This window comes from Tupaia chinensis, unplaced genomic scaffold (assembly GCF_000334495.1).
Source record: "Tupaia chinensis unplaced genomic scaffold, TupChi_1.0 Scaffold000140_1, whole genome shotgun sequence".
Classification (NCBI taxonomy): Eukaryota; Metazoa; Chordata; class Mammalia; order Scandentia; family Tupaiidae; genus Tupaia; species Tupaia belangeri.
The window spans coordinates 8,920,888-8,940,657 of record NW_006159610.1 but is presented as its reverse complement, the minus strand read 5'-3'; the positions used below and the strand labels follow the sequence as shown (position 1 = coordinate 8,940,657).

Below are 19,770 nucleotides of genomic sequence, written 5' to 3'. Positions count from 1 at the left end.
TACGAATGGTAGATGACTAGATTGATGATGTCCTCTTCTGCTGAAAAGACACTGAATTCTTTGGATTTTAATATTTTTCATTTAAAGGTATCAGTCAAGAAAAGGAAAACAGTTAATTTTTCACACTAATTGATCGAGGTGTCTGATTCTTCTCAAAGACTGGGAGCAACTCCAAGGCAAGGGTTTATTTATCTTCCATAGCACCCGTAACTTCATAGATACCTAACAATTGGCTGTCTACTCAATGCCTAATAACATTAGGCAATGAACAATGAGCACTCAATTGAATCAATCACATGGTTCACTAAAGTGGGGATGGTCTTGCCTCTTTCACACCCACATCTTGGACATCTTTGACCTTTCAACAGAGAGGGTGAATGTATTTTCCAAACCTCAAATCAAGACCCAAGCTATGAGACATGACCTGACCATAGGGAAGTATATTTGAAATCAGGAGGACTCCCGAAGGTCAGGCAGGCATGACAGCTTTGCACGGGCCTCATTCTCCAGTTATTTCAGACACAGTGATAAAACGCAATCCATTACACACCTGTCCCAGTAGCCTAAGCTCTGTTAAGATGAACAGGTATGTCCCCCCAGAGCAGAATTCCTTTACACCTCAGGGGCCACGTGTGTAATCCTTCTCCGTATAAAGCTTTGAGGCCTCTGAGTCGCTTTCCTGTAGGCCTTTGAGGCCTCTGTATGGTATGAATAGCTGAGCAGATTGGGCTTGCCAGTCTTCACCCGCCTCATCCTCGGGGGCATCATTCACAGTGAAGTGCAGAGATGCCATCCTGGCCAAGGGTGTACCTGGCTGCACATTGCAGGAATTTTGCCCAAGATTCTGCTCTTCATTTGAGTCCCTGGTATCCAGAGGGAGCTGGGGGCTCTGACTCCTATCTGCATATTCTAACTCACTTACAATGTGTTTTCAGCCTGTCTCAGTCTGCTTTAGTCTGGCTTGCCCTGGTCCTGGCACTCTAACTCTACTCTCTTTTGCAGTCCTGGTAGGTGTAGAACATCTCAGCCATTCAAGTAGCATGTGTTTCTGTGTGTGTGTGTGTGTGTGTGTGTGTGCGCACAAGCGTGCGCGGTGGGGAGAGCAGGGGTTACAGGAAGCCTAGAGAGGGCAGGGACACCCCATCTCTGCTTCCTTGGGCCTGTCTGGCTATTTTGGGCCACTTTTTACCTATCCTTTACTCGTCTACTCTCAAAACCCCATCCACCACTGTTACCCCAGAGGAAAGAGAGGAAATTCTTCCTCACTTAAACTTGTTCCTCCCTCTTAATTGTTTCCTGGGAGCAGCTTTTAAGCCATCTACTTCAGAAACCAGCATTTTTCTTTGGTTTATGGCTTGTTTCAAGGGCCAGATGCTTGCCTGACAAGACCCCTTTCTCTGAAGCTTGCAAACCTCTGTAAAAACATCCTAAAAAAGCCACAGGAAGGGAAGCTTTTGAAGTTGCTTTAGAAATTACCTAAGTTTCCATGGCAGTCAAGTGCTGTGGAGTTGCCACCACATTCTGGGGCGTTCCACTTTCACTGAAAGGGCTATTGGAGAAACTGTCCCTTCTCAGCCACCACCCCAGTGGAGAGATGCTCTTTTGGCTACCCTGCCCTCCCCTCTCTCTGTTCTCCTGCCTGCCCCATCTCACCTTTGCTTATGGACAATCCATCATTACTGAATTGTCCATATACTGAAGCACAGAACCCCAAGTCAAGCAGTGGGGTAATTATTTCTACCCCAGGAAAGATAGGCCTGAGAGACCTTAGGGTGTTGGGGACCCCATCTGAGTTTGGATTACAGTCACTCAATAATGCAGATGTGTCTGGTATGTACCTAGAGACAGGTCAGCCAGGTGGGTACTAGGCTGTGGAGAAATAATTCATCTTGAGAACCAAAACTGCCCACCCCACACTCAGCCTGGATATTGAGACCCTACCAGCCCTTGCTGTTCACATTAACATGACTTTGCTGTTCTACTGTCTCCCGTGTGCTTCTAGAACTGTCCTTCCCAGATAAATGGCTTGACTATTTATTACAGGACTTTCCCCTAGATCCATCAACACTTCTACTGTAAGCATGGACACTGTGCACCTTAAGATCTTAAGATCTCACCTCAAAATCCCCAGCTGGCGGCTCCCACCAATCCTGGATGTTATGGTTACTCTTATCCAATCACTACATCATTATTTTGACCCAGACTTAATCAAATGCCTACACTGAATAATGGCCTTACACCAAAGCTCAGATTCTCAATAAATTCTGGCCTTTCTCCCTCCGAGACCTGCCGACATTTTGTAAGGTGAGTACCCTCCATTATTGTAGTAAGCAATAAACTCAGCCTTGTCTTATTAACAGGTCGTGCTTATGTTTGCTTTACTTGGAGAATCAGCACAAGGAAAGGGGCGCACACATTTTACATGATTATTCAGTCATCAAAGATGAGGGCTGATCTTAGGCACAAACTTGGCCTCAGTGAGGGAGAAGGGGATCTGCAAGCAGAATAAAGAATGGCTCTGATTTCTCAAGGTCTCTGGAAGGACTGCAACAAAATGCTGCATGTCCCAAGGGCAGGCATTTGAGTATGGAACAATGCTAGAGGCAGAGATGGCTTGGTGGGCTTATGGCCTGTGTAGTTGCTGCTTGCTTTAATGGATCATTGTCACCATCATGAAATTGGGAATAATGTTTGGACAAGGGGTCATGGGATTTCATTTGCACTGGACCCCAAAAACCATGAAGCTAATGCTAGTTGTAAAGGAGGGATGCAACACTGCCACACCTTCAGGGGGCACATGGCAGCCCCCAGCTTCGACCTGCCCAGCCCAGGCAAGGACATAGTGCCCCCACGTGCTGGAATTAGGAATAGCAGGTTGCAGAAGCTACAGCTGTAGATGTCCCTGAAGGAAGCCGAAGACACTGACGAATGGTATACAATATCAAATGATCACTCAGGAGAGCACCCCAGGGCAATCTGTGAAACAGATAGGGGGCATGGCAGAATGGGAATTGGGGGCCCTCCATCAGTCAAACCCCTGACCATGACCTCCAAGGCCCTTCATGATCTGTCTACCTTTCAAGAACCATCTCCACCTCACTCTACTCCTATCACAAGTGTCCTGTTGCTCAACTTGCTCAGCATAAGCTCATTCCCATCCCAGGTCTCTCATACTTGCTGTTCATTTTGCAAGGAATGATCCTGCCCCAGGTCTTCCTGTGCCTTATCCCCTCCCTTTACTTTAACCACTGTTCAAATGCCACCACTACCAAGAGGCCTTCCACGCCTTCCCCAACAACAATGATGTCTCCATCTCTAACTCCTTCCCAGCTTTGTTTTCCTCCATAGTTCTTATCATGTAACATGTATCATGTATGTATTAGACCTGCTTTTTGTCTATCTCTGCAGCTAGAATAGAAGCTTCATAAGCACTTTATCCTCTTCTCCACTATATCTCAAGTGCCCACTACGCTTGCCACATAGCAGGTGATAGGCATTTACTGAATGGATGAACAGATGAATGAATGAATGAATGAATGAATGAATGAATGAGTGGATGAATGAAGAAGTAGAGAGGTGATTAGCCAGAGAGACCTTATCTGTCTAAAGATTTCGTTATTATCATCCTCATGGCATGGGGTGTGTCTGCGTTGTATTGGTAGTAATGTTATGAGGCCCCTCAGAGTAGAGTGTCACTGCAAGTGGTTATTTTAAAAAGAAGCACCTCAGTTGCTAAAATAACAATATCTAAAAATGTATTGAGAACACCAAGCATTGTTGCAAGCCCTTCACATGAGTCAACTCTACAAATCTCACCGCTCTGCTTGAAATGGATATTGTTATTAGCCTTCTTTCATAGACAAGAAGATCGAAGCAAGGCATGAAAGGAGGTCACTTTCTCAGTGTCACACGGATAGTCCAAGGCTCCTTTAGTTCTGGACTAGTTTTTGATGATAAAACCATATTTTCTTCTTTTAATTGGGTGCTGCTACTTCCTGGACAAGGACTTTAACCCCCAGCCACCTGGCAGGGAATAGAAGGTGGCTCAGGGGAAAACATGCGCAGGGACAGCTAAGAGATGAAAACTGGCTCTTCCCAGAGAAGTTCTCTGGGATTCCTTCACCAACCACCGTCCTCCCATTTCCTTCCAGGACTACTCTGTCTCAGCATCTCCATCTAGAATTTCAGTGACAAATGATCTCCCTGCTCTGGTGAACACGTGGCCCTGTGGATCGGTTGAACATTTGGCAGGCAAGTTAAGGAGCATTCTGACAGGGCCTTCACTGACTAGATTAGGATTTGTGGAGTCAAGGCTTCTCCCTGTTCTCTTCTGAAGCCTGTATGTGTAATGGGGGCAAAACCCAGTAAGTGAAAAGGATGAATTCCTTTGGATCTCTTCCAACTTCAATGTGAAACGAAGCCTTTCTGCTGCCTGGGTTGCTGGATCAATCCTGGCCACTCATCCTACATAAAGTAAACCTAATTTTAATTTCCTAGTTCTCCTGGCAATGTGTCTCCAAAAATCCTTTACTGACATAATTTACCTCGCCAGGATTTATTTAGATTATATTGGGTCATCAGAAAAGTCATGACACATTTTTGCATAGAAAAAGTAAGTCATGACTTTTCTGATGACCCCAAAATGAACAACAACCAAAAAAATATCAACAATGCACCTTTAAAGGGGCAAGACATGTTCTAAAGTATGAAGTAGTTTGTGAATCTTTGCTTAAGACTCTGAAAGAAAGATTGTATGACAAAGACTGTAAGATTGTAAGAGGAAAGTTGTCATGTTTTAGTGATACCTCACACAAAACTGTATAGGCAGATTAGCAGGGTGAGTAGATGGGTTTTAGGCCACAGTTGCCCTTAACTGGTCATGCTAGAGTATGGACACTTGTCTGCCCATTCAAATGGACTTCACTTGGGGTATACGTTTAATAGTAACAGCCACCCTTTTAGAGGGGGGGTTATGAGATGCTTGCACTATAGTAAGTCATTGGCTCATTGAGCTTATTTCCCTCTCCAGAAAATCTCACCTGAATGGTCTTTTGCTCCCTGTCTCCTCTCTCTGACCCATGAGTCACAGAAGTCATGACCTGGGATCAGGAAGCTGGTGGCATTGTGCCTCCAAAACACACAGAAACACAGTCCTAGCTATGTTTTTTAAGTAGGGCTAGAGCAGGAGGTAAGTGTGATAGTGGGAAGAGGCTGAACAGAGAAGGCTGGCGAGGAAACCTGGATGTTGTTCTACTTTTTATTTTTTATTTTTTGGAGAGGTTTTTTTTGTTGTTGTTGTTTTTGTTTTTTTCTTTCTTCTTCTTTTTTTTTTTTTTTTTTTTTTTTTTTTTTTTGGGATAGGCGCATGCGCTCGTCAGACAGACAGAGAGACAGAGAGACAGAAAGCGAGAAATCACCCCCCAGGGGGGATGGCCACGCCACAATCCCTTCTCCTCCATTCTCCTCTCGGGATCTTGGGCATGCACACACACACGCCTGGTGTGAGTTTTAAGCCACTGGGTCCGGGACGCGAACCTCAGTCGACTACGTGGGAGTCCAGCGACATAGCCATTAGGCTAACTGCTGGTCCCAACTTTGCAGGGTCGCAAAAATTACTTCAATGCCTAAAAGAAACAACCCTTCAGGCGAGATGCTCAGTGCCTTTTAAGCCTGTGGTTTTCAGAACTGTTAGGCTTCTATCGAGGTCTTTGTCCATTGTTATGCTGAGTGTCTGGGGTTTCACTGCACAGCTGAGCTGCTCTCTGGTGAGCTTGCTGGAGTGGGCACAGATGCCAGACATGTGGCATCATTGGTTTGCAAATCACTGCAATCACTCAGACTTAATAACCTGAGCTTCTTTCAGGCATTCTCTTCATTCCCCCTGACAGGCTGGAAAGGTATAAAAGGTCACACCGATCACAGGTGGTAGGAAAAGGAACTTTAATGATTTCCTTTTCTCATTACCACCTAAGCCCTCAGTTCTGGCCACGATCCTCTCCATATGCCCCTTTGTGCTTTGAGAGAGAGAGAAAGGAAAAGGGGGAACTCAGCTAGGGACACAAAGGAAACAGAGAGATTCTGGGAACACTGCCACCTGTCTAGAAGCACAGACCAAACTCTAGCATGGGAAGAAGCATGTGAACACGGGGGTCACGGGGATCTTCAACATGGGGTACTGACAGCAGAGGGCAGCAAAGTGGGCTGTAAGAATGCAGGTGAGAGGTCACAGGCCAGGCTCCAGTCCAGTTCTGTCACTCACTACCTAGGTGACCTAGGACAACCTGACACAGTAAATTGTATCTGGAAATACAAGGAGGTCAAACTGGGTGGTCTCTACAGCCTCTTCAAGTCCAAGTTAAAGATAGAAAGCTCTTCATGGATTCAGGTATAATTCATACTCTATTTTCAAAAGGAATCGGGGACATTTTATAACAGAAATGGATAAACTCCAGGGTTATTCAAATAAGAGGAGGACAAGGAATCCCTGCAAGGGAAGAAGACAAGATAAGGTACTTTCTTGAAGAATTGCTGTTCTATTGAGACAAAAGCACATAATGCACTTCTCCAATGCATTTGTTCTGCTATCATTTATTAAGAGTACAGACACCAGGAATCAGCAGGTGGCATGGTATTTAAGGTGCTGGACTCGTAATGGCCAGTCACAACTCAAGTCTTGGACCTGCAGGCTTGAAGAGCAGGGTGGGCACATGTGTGTGCATGCCCAAAATCCCAAGAGGAGAATAGAAGAGAAGGGATTGCAGTGTGGCTATCCTCCTGGGGGGTAGAAAGTGATTTCTCATTTTCCTTCTCACCATCTCCCTGTCTCTCTGGTGAGTACACATGCCCTATGGGGGGGGGGACTTAGAAACAAAGAAGCAGAAAGACTGAAGACACCATTTCTGACACTGAGACACCTTAGCAAAGATATTCCTTCACCATGGTAGACAAGGTTCTGGAGCTCATGGAGCTTAGATCTAGGTGAAGGGAGAAAGACAATGAACAAAACCAATATGCTACAAACATGTCGGACACCTATGCCCAGACCTTGTTTTCTAGTACCATTCTCCAAGGAAAGAAACAGGCCTCTTTGAGAAATGGCTGATTTAGGATTTAAACAGGAAACATATAAAACAAGCCAGGTGGAGTTGTAGAGCCCCCAAATAAGTGCTCAAACAAGCAAGCAAACAAAAGCAACCCAAAACAAAAACCCACATTGATGGAGGCATGTCTTTTTTTTTTTTAAGAATTATTTATTTTTATTCATTATTATTATTATTTTAATTTGACCAGAAATAACACACACACACACACACATACACACACACACACACAGAGAGAGAGAGAGAGAATGAGAAGGGGAAAGTTAGAAAGCAAGCTACCAGGTTCAGGACTTGAACCACAGTCAGCCAGCCATGTGGGAGTCCAACACCTTAACCACCCTACCACCAGCTGGCCCCTATGGAGGCATGTCTAAGCAGCATGGGAGCTAAATGAAAGACCTCTCAATGGCCAAAGTTTGAACAGTTGAAGAAAAGAAGTACTATTAGGTTATAACCTAAAGTGTAAAATAAATGTCCACGAGTGCACATCGATATAAAAAAATGGCTGAGTAAATTAAGGAGTGGGAAAGAAGAGACAAATTTCCCATATAGAAGAATTCCAAACTGACCTAAGTACTCCATCCTAACGCAGTATCCCCACCCTAGTACTCTATTCTCACTCCCCCATCCTCAAGCAGGGGCCATACATAGTGATTTCCTTCCAAAAGACAGTAAGGAAACAGAGTTTAAAAAAATAATAATTTTGCCATGAAGAAACATGATAAACATTTAGCTGGATGACCAGGTCTCAAATCATGCTGAAATGAAGTGATAAAAATGGCACATTACCTCTGTGATCTTCCTCCTCAGAACCCCTAACTCAGTTTAATCATAATAAAAACATCAGCCAAGTTCCAGGAGAGGGACATCCTATAATATGTCTGACCAGTACTCATTCAAACTGCCAAGGTCTCAAAAACAAAGTAAATCTGAAAAACTACTCTAGCCAAGAGAAACCCAAGGAGACACAATGTGATATTCCAGATAAAATCCTCAAACAAAAAATGACATCGAGTAAAAACTAAGGGAATCTGAATAAACTACAGACTTTAGTTAATAATAATGTACAGATATTTATTTATTTATTTTAGGTTTTGCCATAGGTTATGTGTGTTTGCCAGAGAAAGAAAGAGACAGTGAGAGGGAAAGTGAAAAATCAACTGCCCCACACACCCAGGGGTTGACTATGCCACAATTCCTTCTCTTCCATTCTCCTAAGAATCTGGGCAAGAACACACATGTGCCTGGCATGATTTTCAAGCCACTGGGTCTGGGACTCGAATTGTAGTCGACCATGTGCAAGTCCAGCACCTTAACCACCATGCCATCTACTGCCTCCTGCCATATTTACTTTCTAATTTTAATGAATGCACCATATTAAGGCAACATATTAATAATAGGGAACTATGTGTATAGGAATTCTCTATTCTACCTGCTCAATTTTTTTCTGTAAATCTAAAACTTTTCTACAAACCAAGGTCTATTTTAAAAATAAGAGTATCTAGTGGTCAGAGACAGGATTCAAGATTCTCTCTTTTACTGGCATTGAAGAAGAACACTTCTGTACATTCACCACCTACAAGAAAATGAACTCTGCCAACAACATGGTGATCTTGGACGAAGGCCTCAAGTCTCAGATGAGACTCCAGCTTCAGCTCTTGACGTTTGACTGCAGTTTTGTGAGACCCTCAAGAACCCAGCTAACCCATGCTTGGAATTCTGATCCAGGGAATATGAGAGCTAATAAATGTTCATTGTCTTAATCTACTAAAAGCAAAGCAAAACAAACAAACAAATGAAACCCAAAACTAAAGCACAATATCCACAAACATTTCAAAAAACAGCGGGTGTGCTGCAGAAAATTAAATGAATTAAAACGATGAGCATGTCTGGGTGACTTCATTAAACTGGATGGTCAAGAATGGTGACCTTTATGTTGGAATCTGAATCTGGGGAAGGAGCCATCCATCAAACAAGCAAGCAAACAAAAGCAACCCAAAACAAAAACCCACATTGATGGAGGCATGTCTTTTTTTTTTTTAAGAATTATTTATTTTTATTCATTATTATTATTATTTTAATTTGACCAGAAATAACACACACACACACACACATACACACACACACACACAGAGAGAGAGAGAGAGAATGAGAAGGGGAAAGTTAGAAAGCAAGCTACCAGGTTCAGGACTTGAACCACAGTCAGCCAGCCATGTGGGAGTCCAACACCTTAACCACCCTACCACCAGCTGGCCCCTATGGAGGCATGTCTAAGCAGCATGGGAGCTAAATGAAAGACCTCTCAATGGCCAAAGTTTGAACAGTTGAAGAAAAGAAGTACTATTAGGTTATAACCTAAAGTGTAAAATAAATGTCCACGAGTGCACATCGATATAAAAAAATGGCTGAGTAAATTAAGGAGTGGGAAAGAAGAGACAAATTTCCCATATAGAAGAATTCCAAACTGACCTAAGTACTCCATCCTAACGCAGTATCCCCACCCTAGTACTCTATTCTCACTCCCCCATCCTCAAGCAGGGGCCATACATAGTGATTTCCTTCCAAAAGACAGTAAGGAAACAGAGTTTAAAAAAATAATAATTTTGCCATGAAGAAACATGATAAACATTTAGCTGGATGACCAGGTCTCAAATCATGCTGAAATGAAGTGATAAAAATGGCACATTACCTCTGTGATCTTCCTCCTCAGAACCCCTAACTCAGTTTAATCATAATAAAAACATCAGCCAAGTTCCAGGAGAGGGACATCCTATAATATGTCTGACCAGTACTCATTCAAACTGCCAAGGTCTCAAAAACAAAGTAAATCTGAAAAACTACTCTAGCCAAGAGAAACCCAAGGAGACACAATGTGATATTCCAGATAAAATCCTCAAACAAAAAATGACATCGAGTAAAAACTAAGGGAATCTGAATAAACTACAGACTTTAGTTAATAATAATGTACAGATATTTATTTATTTATTTTAGGTTTTGCCATAGGTTATGTGTGTTTGCCAGAGAAAGAAAGAGACAGTGAGAGGGAAAGTGAAAAATCAACTGCCCCACACACCCAGGGGTTGACTATGCCACAATTCCTTCTCTTCCATTCTCCTAAGAATCTGGGCAAGAACACACATGTGCCTGGCATGATTTTCAAGCCACTGGGTCTGGGACTCGAATTGTAGTCGACCATGTGCAAGTCCAGCACCTTAACCACCATGCCATCTACTGCCTCCTGCCATATTTACTTTCTAATTTTAATGAATGCACCATATTAAGGCAACATATTAATAATAGGGAACTATGTGTATAGGAATTCTCTATTCTACCTGCTCAATTTTTTTCTGTAAATCTAAAACTTTTCTACAAACCAAGGTCTATTTTAAAAATAAGAGTATCTAGTGGTCAGAGACAGGATTCAAGATTCTCTCTTTTACTGGCATTGAAGAAGAACACTTCTGTACATTCACCACCTACAAGAAAATGAACTCTGCCAACAACATGGTGATCTTGGACGAAGGCCTCAAGTCTCAGATGAGACTCCAGCTTCAGCTCTTGACGTTTGACTGCAGTTTTGTGAGACCCTCAAGAACCCAGCTAACCCATGCTTGGAATTCTGATCCAGGGAATATGAGAGCTAATAAATGTTCATTGTCTTAATCTACTAAAAGCAAAGCAAAACAAACAAACAAATGAAACCCAAAACTAAAGCACAATATCCACAAACATTTCAAAAAACAGCGGGTGTGCTGCAGAAAATTAAATGAATTAAAACGATGAGCATGTCTGGGTGACTTCATTAAACTGGATGGTCAAGAATGGTGACCTTTATGTTGGAATCTGAATCTGGGGAAGGAGCCATCCATGAGGCATCGGGGAGGATGGCACTATGGGCAAAAGGACCAGTGGTCCAGAGTCTCTGGGTAAACTTTACTTGACCCAGGAGAGAGAGAGGCGGCCAGTGTGGGTGGAGAGACAGGACATGGAAGGAGTAAGAAAGGAAGCCAGAGAGGCATATGAGTCAGAGTACATGGGGCTTCTAAAGAAGGAAGGAAATTGGATTTTTAAGAAAGTTGATGTATTTATTTTTTCCATGAATGAGAGAGACACAGGGAGAGAGACAAAGGGGAGAGGTAAAGAGTACTCCCAACAGCGTCTTGACACAGGAGCCACACCAAGCTGTAGTCACCCTCGAATTACAGGCACACATGCTCAGTGTACTCAGGGAGGTCTCTCGGCTTGAACCAGGAACTCCTCATGTGAGATTGCCTTGAAAAGCATCATGTTTTACCACTATGACCCCATTGGTCCCATAAGTTTGGATCTTCTTTTAAGTTTGAGTGGACGCCATTAGAACACTGATAGCAGATGAGTGATTTATCCGATTCACAGTTTTAAATAAATCACAGCAATTGCTCTGTGCAAGACTATTACAGAGTGGCCGGAGTGGGATCACAGGGTCTAGATAGGAGGCCCCAGACAAAGAACCGTGGGGCCTCAGACCCAAGTGATGGTAGATGACAATGTCTTCCCCAGAGCATCTAGGTGGGGAGGGGTAAACGTTGGAGGTCTCTGTCATAGGGCAGGGGGCTCTGTGTTTCTCCAGTGCGGGAAAGACAAGTAATTGTAGCTGCCATGTGCTTCCTCATCACACTGTCTTTCCCTGTGTCATCCTGTTTGTGAGCTTCAGAATATCCCTGATTATTCACTAGTACAGGTGCTGGCACTCAGATGGTCTCCCTGAGTCTGGGCTGGATTCTCCACTGGGTCCTATCAGAAGGGAGAGTGGTTCCAACCTGCTACCTCCTGCTGGCTTGACAAAGCTGTCCTCATTAATTAATGGTGTCCTCTGAGTTGAGCGTTAATTAGATAATCTGTTGCTAGTTATTTCACAGGGTGCAGGGTGCCCTCTATTTAAGCTGGGGGATAGTTAGATCTACAACAGAGGAGTGCTCAGAGCAGGCATCTTTCTTCATTTCGACTCTGAATAGAATTCTTTCATTTTTATTTGGGCCCTGGATATTCCATCAGAAGTCACCTGCCACTCTGTCTGCAGACTCTTGATTCCAAGTTTGCCTTTTTTCAGTCTTGCTGTAGCTCACTGTGCCCATGCCTGGCCACTGCTGCTGCTGCTGCTCTTGGTGCCCATTAACTCCTCTCGAAATGTGGCCAGTCTATCCCTTGGGCCCCTGTCCGTGCTTAATCACAGATACTCAAAACCCTAGTTTATGTGAAAGCTAAGGCCATGGTTTTTTTTTTTTTTTTTCCTTTTTTTTGGCCTCATTTTACAGTACAAGGAGATCTCAGAAAGTTTGTTGAAAGTGGAATTAAAATACACGTTAATTTTGGTGCAAACATTTTGGAAACCCATGCATAGTTTTTTTCATAAGAGCATTTTCCATAAACACATTGAAGATCTTTCCTAATTGTAGTTTGTAGTTTGAGTGGCTGATTGTCCTGTGTGTTCCTGGAGTGGCTGTCACAGATGGCTAACTCACTCTCCAAGCCCCTCACCAGGTCAGCCCTGAGGATGAACTCCCAGAGGGTACAGATGGGGCAGGTTCTGGGAAGGGCGGGTGCTGGGATATGTTCTGACACACAGGTCAAGGAATCCTACCTGGGTCGATGCCCAGCATCTCAGTGTGGCTTCCCTCTGCTGAGCAGGAAGAGGAAAGTGCTGCTTTTGCTGCCATGTCTGCCCCCCCTTCATTCCTAAGGAAACCAAACTCACTGGTGAGCAGATGGCAGCCAGGATGCATAAGGCTGAGAGGAGCCCAGCTGGAAAGGACGGTAACGAGAAGGAAGGAAGTACGCTCCCACCTCTTAGCACTTTGGCCTCTAAAAGCGACCACCATTCAAGGACTCAGCTCTTACTACCTTTGTCTTCAGCCTTTTCTGTTGGTGCTGGACCTGTTGGGACCATCAAGTGTGTGGCCGCTTCCCTCCATAACCTCTGCCAGGAGCATATAGCTTTACCTAGGGACACAGGTAACAGCTCCAGGATGGATGAGAAGGCTGCATGAACTGCACATGAGATGGATCGTGCCTGGTCAGTAACAGCTGTTACAACAGCAGCTTCCCCAACGCTCTTCTTGAGGCCAACACTTCAGCCAACACTTCATTGTAAAGGATGGTTTTGACACTTAAATAAATAGGGTGCATGTCCTAGGAAAATGGATTTATCTGAGCCCTGAAATAATTTGGGTCTTGGGTGGGCCTTTGCAACAAAAATTGAGGCCCCATTAGAGCACTGCTCCAGCTCTTGCTGCATAAGGCTCAGACAGTCATGAAAGCCCAAGATTAAAAACAAAGGTCATGAAGGCCAGACGGTGGTGCAGCACTAAAATATGGTGCTCTGGGAGGCTGACCCACATGGAAATGTTCCAGGTTCGCATCCACAGACCTCCCTAAGGACACTGGGCTTGTATGTGCCCAAGATTCAGGGCTGACTGGGGAAGGAGATAGAGCATGGTGTCAAAACCCTGTTGGGAGTGCTGTCTGTCTCTCTCACTATGGAAGAAATAATAAACTTTAAAAGATCATGAGAGATCTTAGTCAACCAGTTCATCCCCAGTTCCACAAAATATTAGAAAGAACATTGAAGTTCATCTATTCTTCTAGAATCTCTGATTGCACATCGGGGTTTCCCCCACCCCCACGAAACACATGCACACAAGCTCAGCTGGGATCTGTCTGGGTGGGTCCCCAGCATCTGCATGTTATAAAAGCACTCCAACCGATTCGAATGTGCAGTGGTGGAGAAACAGCACCTAGACAAAGAGCACGCCAGGCTCTCCCTCCTTCACCCTGTACTGGGTGCCTCAGATGGTAGGGCAAGCGCAGCAGCTTTTGGATGCTTTCCGGGGGGGTGGTGGGGGGCATGGCTCCTGGCAGGTGCCTCAGCAGTCAGAGGGCAGGACTGTCAGCACGGCCCTTCCCCTCCCCGCCTGCTTCCGCACCCCCTTCCAGGAGGTCACCCAAGGTCTCAGGGGAGTGGAAGTGTCTCAGTGACCCCACTCCATTCACTTCAGTTGGTCCAGACACTGTCACTCCGTTCTGGAACATTTACTGTCTGACCAGTGGTGTGTATCTATTTATCAGAAAAGATAACCTGGACAATCACAGGCTCTCTTTCTCTGGAAGCTGACTCAAGCAGTCCAGAAGGAAGTCACCAAAGAGTTGAAAGGTCTGGACACTTAGTACCTGGGCAGAATCCAAGCCTTGTGTCTGGCCCGAAAGAAGAGAACACAGACCAGAAACCGTGTGCAGGAGCCACAGATAGATGAGGTGGAGATGAAAGATTTAGCCCCTGGGACTCACAGATTGCCCCTCTACCCGAGGCCTGTTTGCTCAGCTTTTCTTGCTTCCTGGGAGACTTGTCGAGAGCCTTCGGGAAGCCCTGTTTTACTGGAGTCCGCCTTTGTATCTCCCGAAGCATCTAAGAGTGAGCACTTGCAAAGAGGGTAGCTCCTCTTTCATCTTTCTACATTTTAGCAGGCCAAGTAAGGTTTTGATTAGAATAGGGAAAAAGAAAGGATTCTGTAGCTAAGACACAGCATGGAAATTACTAGCCCAGTGACTCCCTATTTCACTGAAGGGGACATGGAGGCACAGAGCAGGTCTGCCTGGCTGCTTTCGTTGGCCTCTGTCTCAGTGGCAGCCAGAGGAGGGGCAAGGGAACTGCTGGAAAGAGCCACCTTGTCCTCTTTCCTCCCACTGCCTCTGCCATGACAGCAGGTGTGGGCAGGGAAGGCAGTGCTGGCGTGGGACATCCTGACTGCCTAATGACAGAGTATGGTGTCTGGTGAAGGCTCCTGGGAATGCTCCTGCTTGTCTTTGGCATAGATTGTGCTGCTCCTGCTTGTCTTTGGCATAGATTGTGCTTGGAAATGGGGTAAACCTTCAGCCCACAGGCCGAATCCTGGAATTCTCCTCTCCTCCCTCAACCCATAGCTTACCAGTCCCCAGAGGTCTCTCTGAACAGCTAGAGAGGCAGCCTTCCCTTCCACTAGCTAGACTTGTAGACAGAGCCACCATGGCCTGCCCCTCCACATTCTGCCTCTGTCCAGAAACCCAGGACCCAGCCATTTGCAGAAGGGACATAAGCTGGGCATTTGCAAGGGTGCCTGGAGTCTAACTGGCATCTGTTCCCATCAGTAGAACCCATTCTTCCTTCTATATTAACTTTCCTAATTCCCTCTGTTCATACCTGATTCCTTTCTATGGAGCCCCACACATCGTCTGTCTACCTCTCTCTGAGGACACACAACGGACATAACCCAGGGGTTAACTTCAGCTCAGACTGAGATTCAAACAAGGAGACCAAAAAGCACATCTTAGTTCTTAAGGATAAAAAAGAGGTACAAGTAGATCCTGGATTAACTTCTACTTCCCACGGACTGGAGCCTCTTCCGCAGACAGAAGCCTGTTTCTGCACAGCTATGCAGTTCCCTTTGCATACGGTTCCCTTATGAGGACACTGGCTCAGTTCTGTCGGCTTACTGGGAGACAGACGTAAGAGCAGATTCAGCCCTGTTCCCAGCATGGCCCTAGAGGAAATGGAACAGCTTTGGGATTTGTAAGTTAAGGGTGAAGACAGGTTTTTGAAGGGAAATTACCCAGGCAGCGCCTCCTTTCTGCACCAAAAGGCAGGGCCTGGATATGTCATATGCCTGAGCACTTCCTGAGTTCTTGCTCCCTCTAGGGTTAAGCTCTCTGCATGCCCTAACCATGAGTCCCAAAACCATTTCTTTCCTTTTTTTTTTTTTTTTTTGTTGTTTTTGGAGATTTTTTTGCTATAGGGTGCGTGCGCTTGCCAGAAAGACAGAGAGAGACAGAGAGATGGAAAGCGAGAAGTCACCCCTCAGGGGGAATGGCCATACCACAATCCCTTCTCCATTCTCCTCTCAGGATCTTGGGCTCACATACACACGCACCCGGCATGAGTTTAAGCCACTGCGTCTGGGACTTGAACCTTGGTCAACTACATGGGAGTCCAGTGACAGAGCCATTATGCCAACTACTGGTCCTGAGTCCCCAAACCATTTCTATAGTGTCTCTTCCATACCACACAGTCCGATCCCTCCAAAGGTAAGGATCATGTCCTTTGCATCCCCAAAGGCTGGTGCAGTGGTGAGTTGCAAGAGGAACTCAGAGGCTGTTTGAGGAATTAATGGCTGAGTGAAGGAGAAGAGCTCAAGTCAAGTCATGGTCCCATCTACCATGCCCTCTAGCAGTGTCCAGAATTCCAGCAACCAGGACCTGTCCCCCATAGTCCCACACCGGTGGCCTTACCTCCCATGAGGAAGAGAAGCCCCGCCACATACTGCATAAGGCCTCGGTCCCAGCAGCAGCCCAGCACGCCAATGATCCAGCCGAAGAGGATGATGGCCACCGCCATGCCCATGAAGCCGGCCGTCATTCTGCGCAGGTCTGTGGGGAAGCAGGGGCAGCAGTCAGCATCAGACTCAGGGACTCAGTGTCAGGGTGCACCCTGGCCCAGGGACCAGGGGACAGAGGGTGGGGCAAGGCAGGGAAGGCAACCTGCCTTATTCAGACAGGCTCACACAAGCAAGCATCCTTCGCAGAGGAGAGAGACCCTGGTGGTGACTGTCCTACATGCAAAAACACGCCAGGACAGCTCGGTTCCTAGGCAGAGGGGGGCCATCACACTGCAGTGGTCACTTCTTTACACCTCCTTTGTACTTACTAGGCATGATGCCATCCTTCCACACATCTGTCTCAACTGCTGAGACAGGTACTGTCTTTACCCCTATCTGCACACTGGAGCAAGTTGTTAAAAGGCATTTGGCTAGGAAGAGGCAAAGCAGGGACTTGATCCCAGAGTGGTACAGCTCCTGGGACCTTGCCATAGCATCATTCAGCTGCTCCAAGGAGAGAGAACTCGAGAATGGACTGCTGGAGTTGGGCAGGGTCTTGACAAGACTGGCTTCCCTCTCCTCCCTCCGGGATTTTGCTGGTTTCTTAGAGGCCATGTGAGAGGACAGGCTGCCAGTTTGGGGGTTTGGTGTTCTGTTCCTACCTCTCCAGGCTGGCTCATGTGGCTTCCCTGCCTGCAGGGCTGCACTTCTGCTCTCAGACTGAAGCCTGGAGGAGGCCTCCTTTCTTGCACTTGCCTCATCCCTCCACCCAGGTCAGCCCATAGTCAGGCCCTTCCCTGCCCCATGCTTTGCTGATAAAGCCTGCTATGGCTAGAGAGAAATAGGGTTGTCTGAAAGGGTAGAATTTTTACTGGAGGGAGGTGGGCAGAGCTGCTGCCATATCCCTCAGGCCACTCAGCATCTTGCTGTACTTGGCTTCCTCCCTGTTTTCCACCCTAGTCCCCTCCCCACCACCCCACCCCTGTGTACTCAGAGGCAGCCAGACCAGCTGTCGTACCCTCCAGTCCATAGGCCTTGTCCCACCAGCCCCCATGGGTCATCTCCCTGCCACTTCCTCACCTCACACTCCTTCCCTAGAAGCTGGCCTTCTCCCTGGGGAACACCACAAACCCTGGCCATGCTACTCACTCCTCCTACCTGCCCCAGCTCTGCCTAGAGCTCCCTGGACTTCTCTCCATCCATGGTGCCCCAGCCCCTCCATGGGGCTCCAAACAGGAGCGAAGTCATTTCACAGGCCCTGTCCCAGGATCTGTGTTCCTCAGAAGGATTGCAGAGTCGCCTGGACGATCCCCATGGCCACTCTCCTCTTTCAAAAGAAGGGGTACTGCTTGAGGGTAGAAATGAGGGTGCCCTAAAGAAAACAACACTCCATGGAAGCACACCAGCTGCTGCCCAGATAGTCTCTCCTCATCCCTAGGAAATAGGAACCCTGAGGGTTTCTGTGGAGAACATGTTGGAGTCCACACATCTCACAAGGAGGTCCTCAGTCATGCCAGCCACCTTCTCAGGAACCAGGCGGAGCAAATGAAAGGATCCTGGGCACAGCTTGGCTTGAGGCTCCTCTGTAGAGGAATCTGGTCCTCCTCCTTGTCCCAACATTGAAGATCAATGGCACTGGCAGTCCCCCACCCCTTCCTAAGAAGGGGAGTGGGTATTTAACTGGGGAGTGGGGTGGGATGGGGTGCAGAGAGGGAACAACACTGACTCTTCCCTCGGGGCAGAGAGTCCTGCAGACAATTAGATAGACTCTAGTCACTGGCACATAAGCAGAACTCCTGCACTGCCCAGTCCTGCTCTGTCTTCCCGAATCAGCCCAGCCTGCATGCCCCTCCAGCTGGGAGTACAGGCAGGAGGGCTGCTCATTAGAGTCATTTACGTGAACACCAAGGATGCCTAATTATCAAGCAGCGCTGATCAGCAGACTGCTCATACTGTCATACGTGTTCGGTGGAACTTTGTCGAAAGTGTTATTTGATACAACACTCACATGAGAGCCATGCTCCACATAGTCAGCCACAGCCAGCTGGAAATGGAGAAAAAGGAGGCACGGCTCCGTATCAGACTACCTGTGGTCACCCAAATGCTCTCTCCCCTGCCCCCAGCCTCTACCTCAGTTCCTTCTTTCCCCACCACCACAAAGAACTCTTGAGTGACCAGGGTCTAAACTGCCCGCTTAGTAGAGAAAGGTCCCCACACCTGACATATGGACCCATTTGGACTGATTCCTTAAAATGAGAAATTCTTTGCAGGGAACCAGCAGTTAGCGTAATGGCTATGTCGCTTGACTCCGACGTAGTCGACCGCGGTTCGTGTCCCGGACCTGGTGGCTTAAAACTCATGCTGGGCGCATGTGCGTGCGTGCCCAAGATCCCGAGAGGAGAATGGAGGAGAAGGGATTGTGGCGTGACCATCCCCCCGGGAGGGTGATTTCTCGCTTTCTGTCTCTATGTCCCTCTCTGTCTGTCTGGCGAGTGCACATGCCCTATAGCGAAAACCTCTCAAAAAAAAAAAGAGAAACTCTTTGCTATCAAATGCATCTTCTACTCTCCACTGTCTTCCAGGACAAGAAGGCGGTGGGAAGAGGAAAAGAAAAGTCAGTTTATTTTCAATGTAAAAAAGAGTTCTTTTCAGGAAGCACGAAAAGTTGTGACTTTTCTCTTTGGGGCCCTTCCCTTTTTGGTGCACAGAGGGTTTCTAGGGAAAGTTCTAGCCCTCTGGTAGCCCAAGAGGACAACCCTGCTGAGCCCCTCCCTGGTACAAGCCTGACTCTCACATGACCTTGCTCATTGGAAGACATGTCTGGTCCCCACAGCCCAGCAGACCCATGGGCATAAAAGCACTTCCTGGAGGATTAAGTAGATAAAGAGTCACGTAAGCTGTGTCCACTTCAACCAGGGATAGAAAAGTGGGCTGGGTGGAAACACAAAAGGAAAATGCAAATCAGAAAAAGAGGGAAGACAATAGGTGCTGGAAGATGAAAACCAAGTGTTTCACTTAGAAGAAAACAGAGCAAAAAGCAGAAGGACAGGGAAATGGGGAGAATATGTCCTCTCTCAGCAGTTCTGAGGCAGACACTAGTCTGTGTCCCAGGGCAGCCAGGTTATTGCCTTCTAACACGGATTATGTCTACTTTGCTGTCTTCCAAAGAGCTTTGTTAAGGAAGCTGAAGGGTGTGCTAAGTTGCTGATCTGGAAACAAGGATGAACACCAGAGGTTATGCCTGTGTGTTTTCACTGACCCAGAAGGATTTTCACATCACGCATTGA

The 19,770-nt window shown here is 46.5% G+C and overlaps 1 protein-coding gene across 2 annotated transcripts in view; it reads right to left on the bottom strand.

Annotated features, from left to right (window-relative positions):
- TMEM178B (transmembrane protein 178B) overlaps window positions 1-19,770 on the bottom strand; it is a 486,798-nt gene that overhangs the window by 18,218 nt on the left and 448,810 nt on the right. For both annotated transcript variants that reach the window (XM_006145055.2, XM_006145054.1), the window contains one exon: window positions 16,398-16,535. In XM_006145055.2, the coding sequence (XP_006145117.1) occupies window positions 16,398-16,535 (138 nt within the window). The remainder of the gene's footprint in view (window positions 1-16,397; window positions 16,536-19,770) is intronic.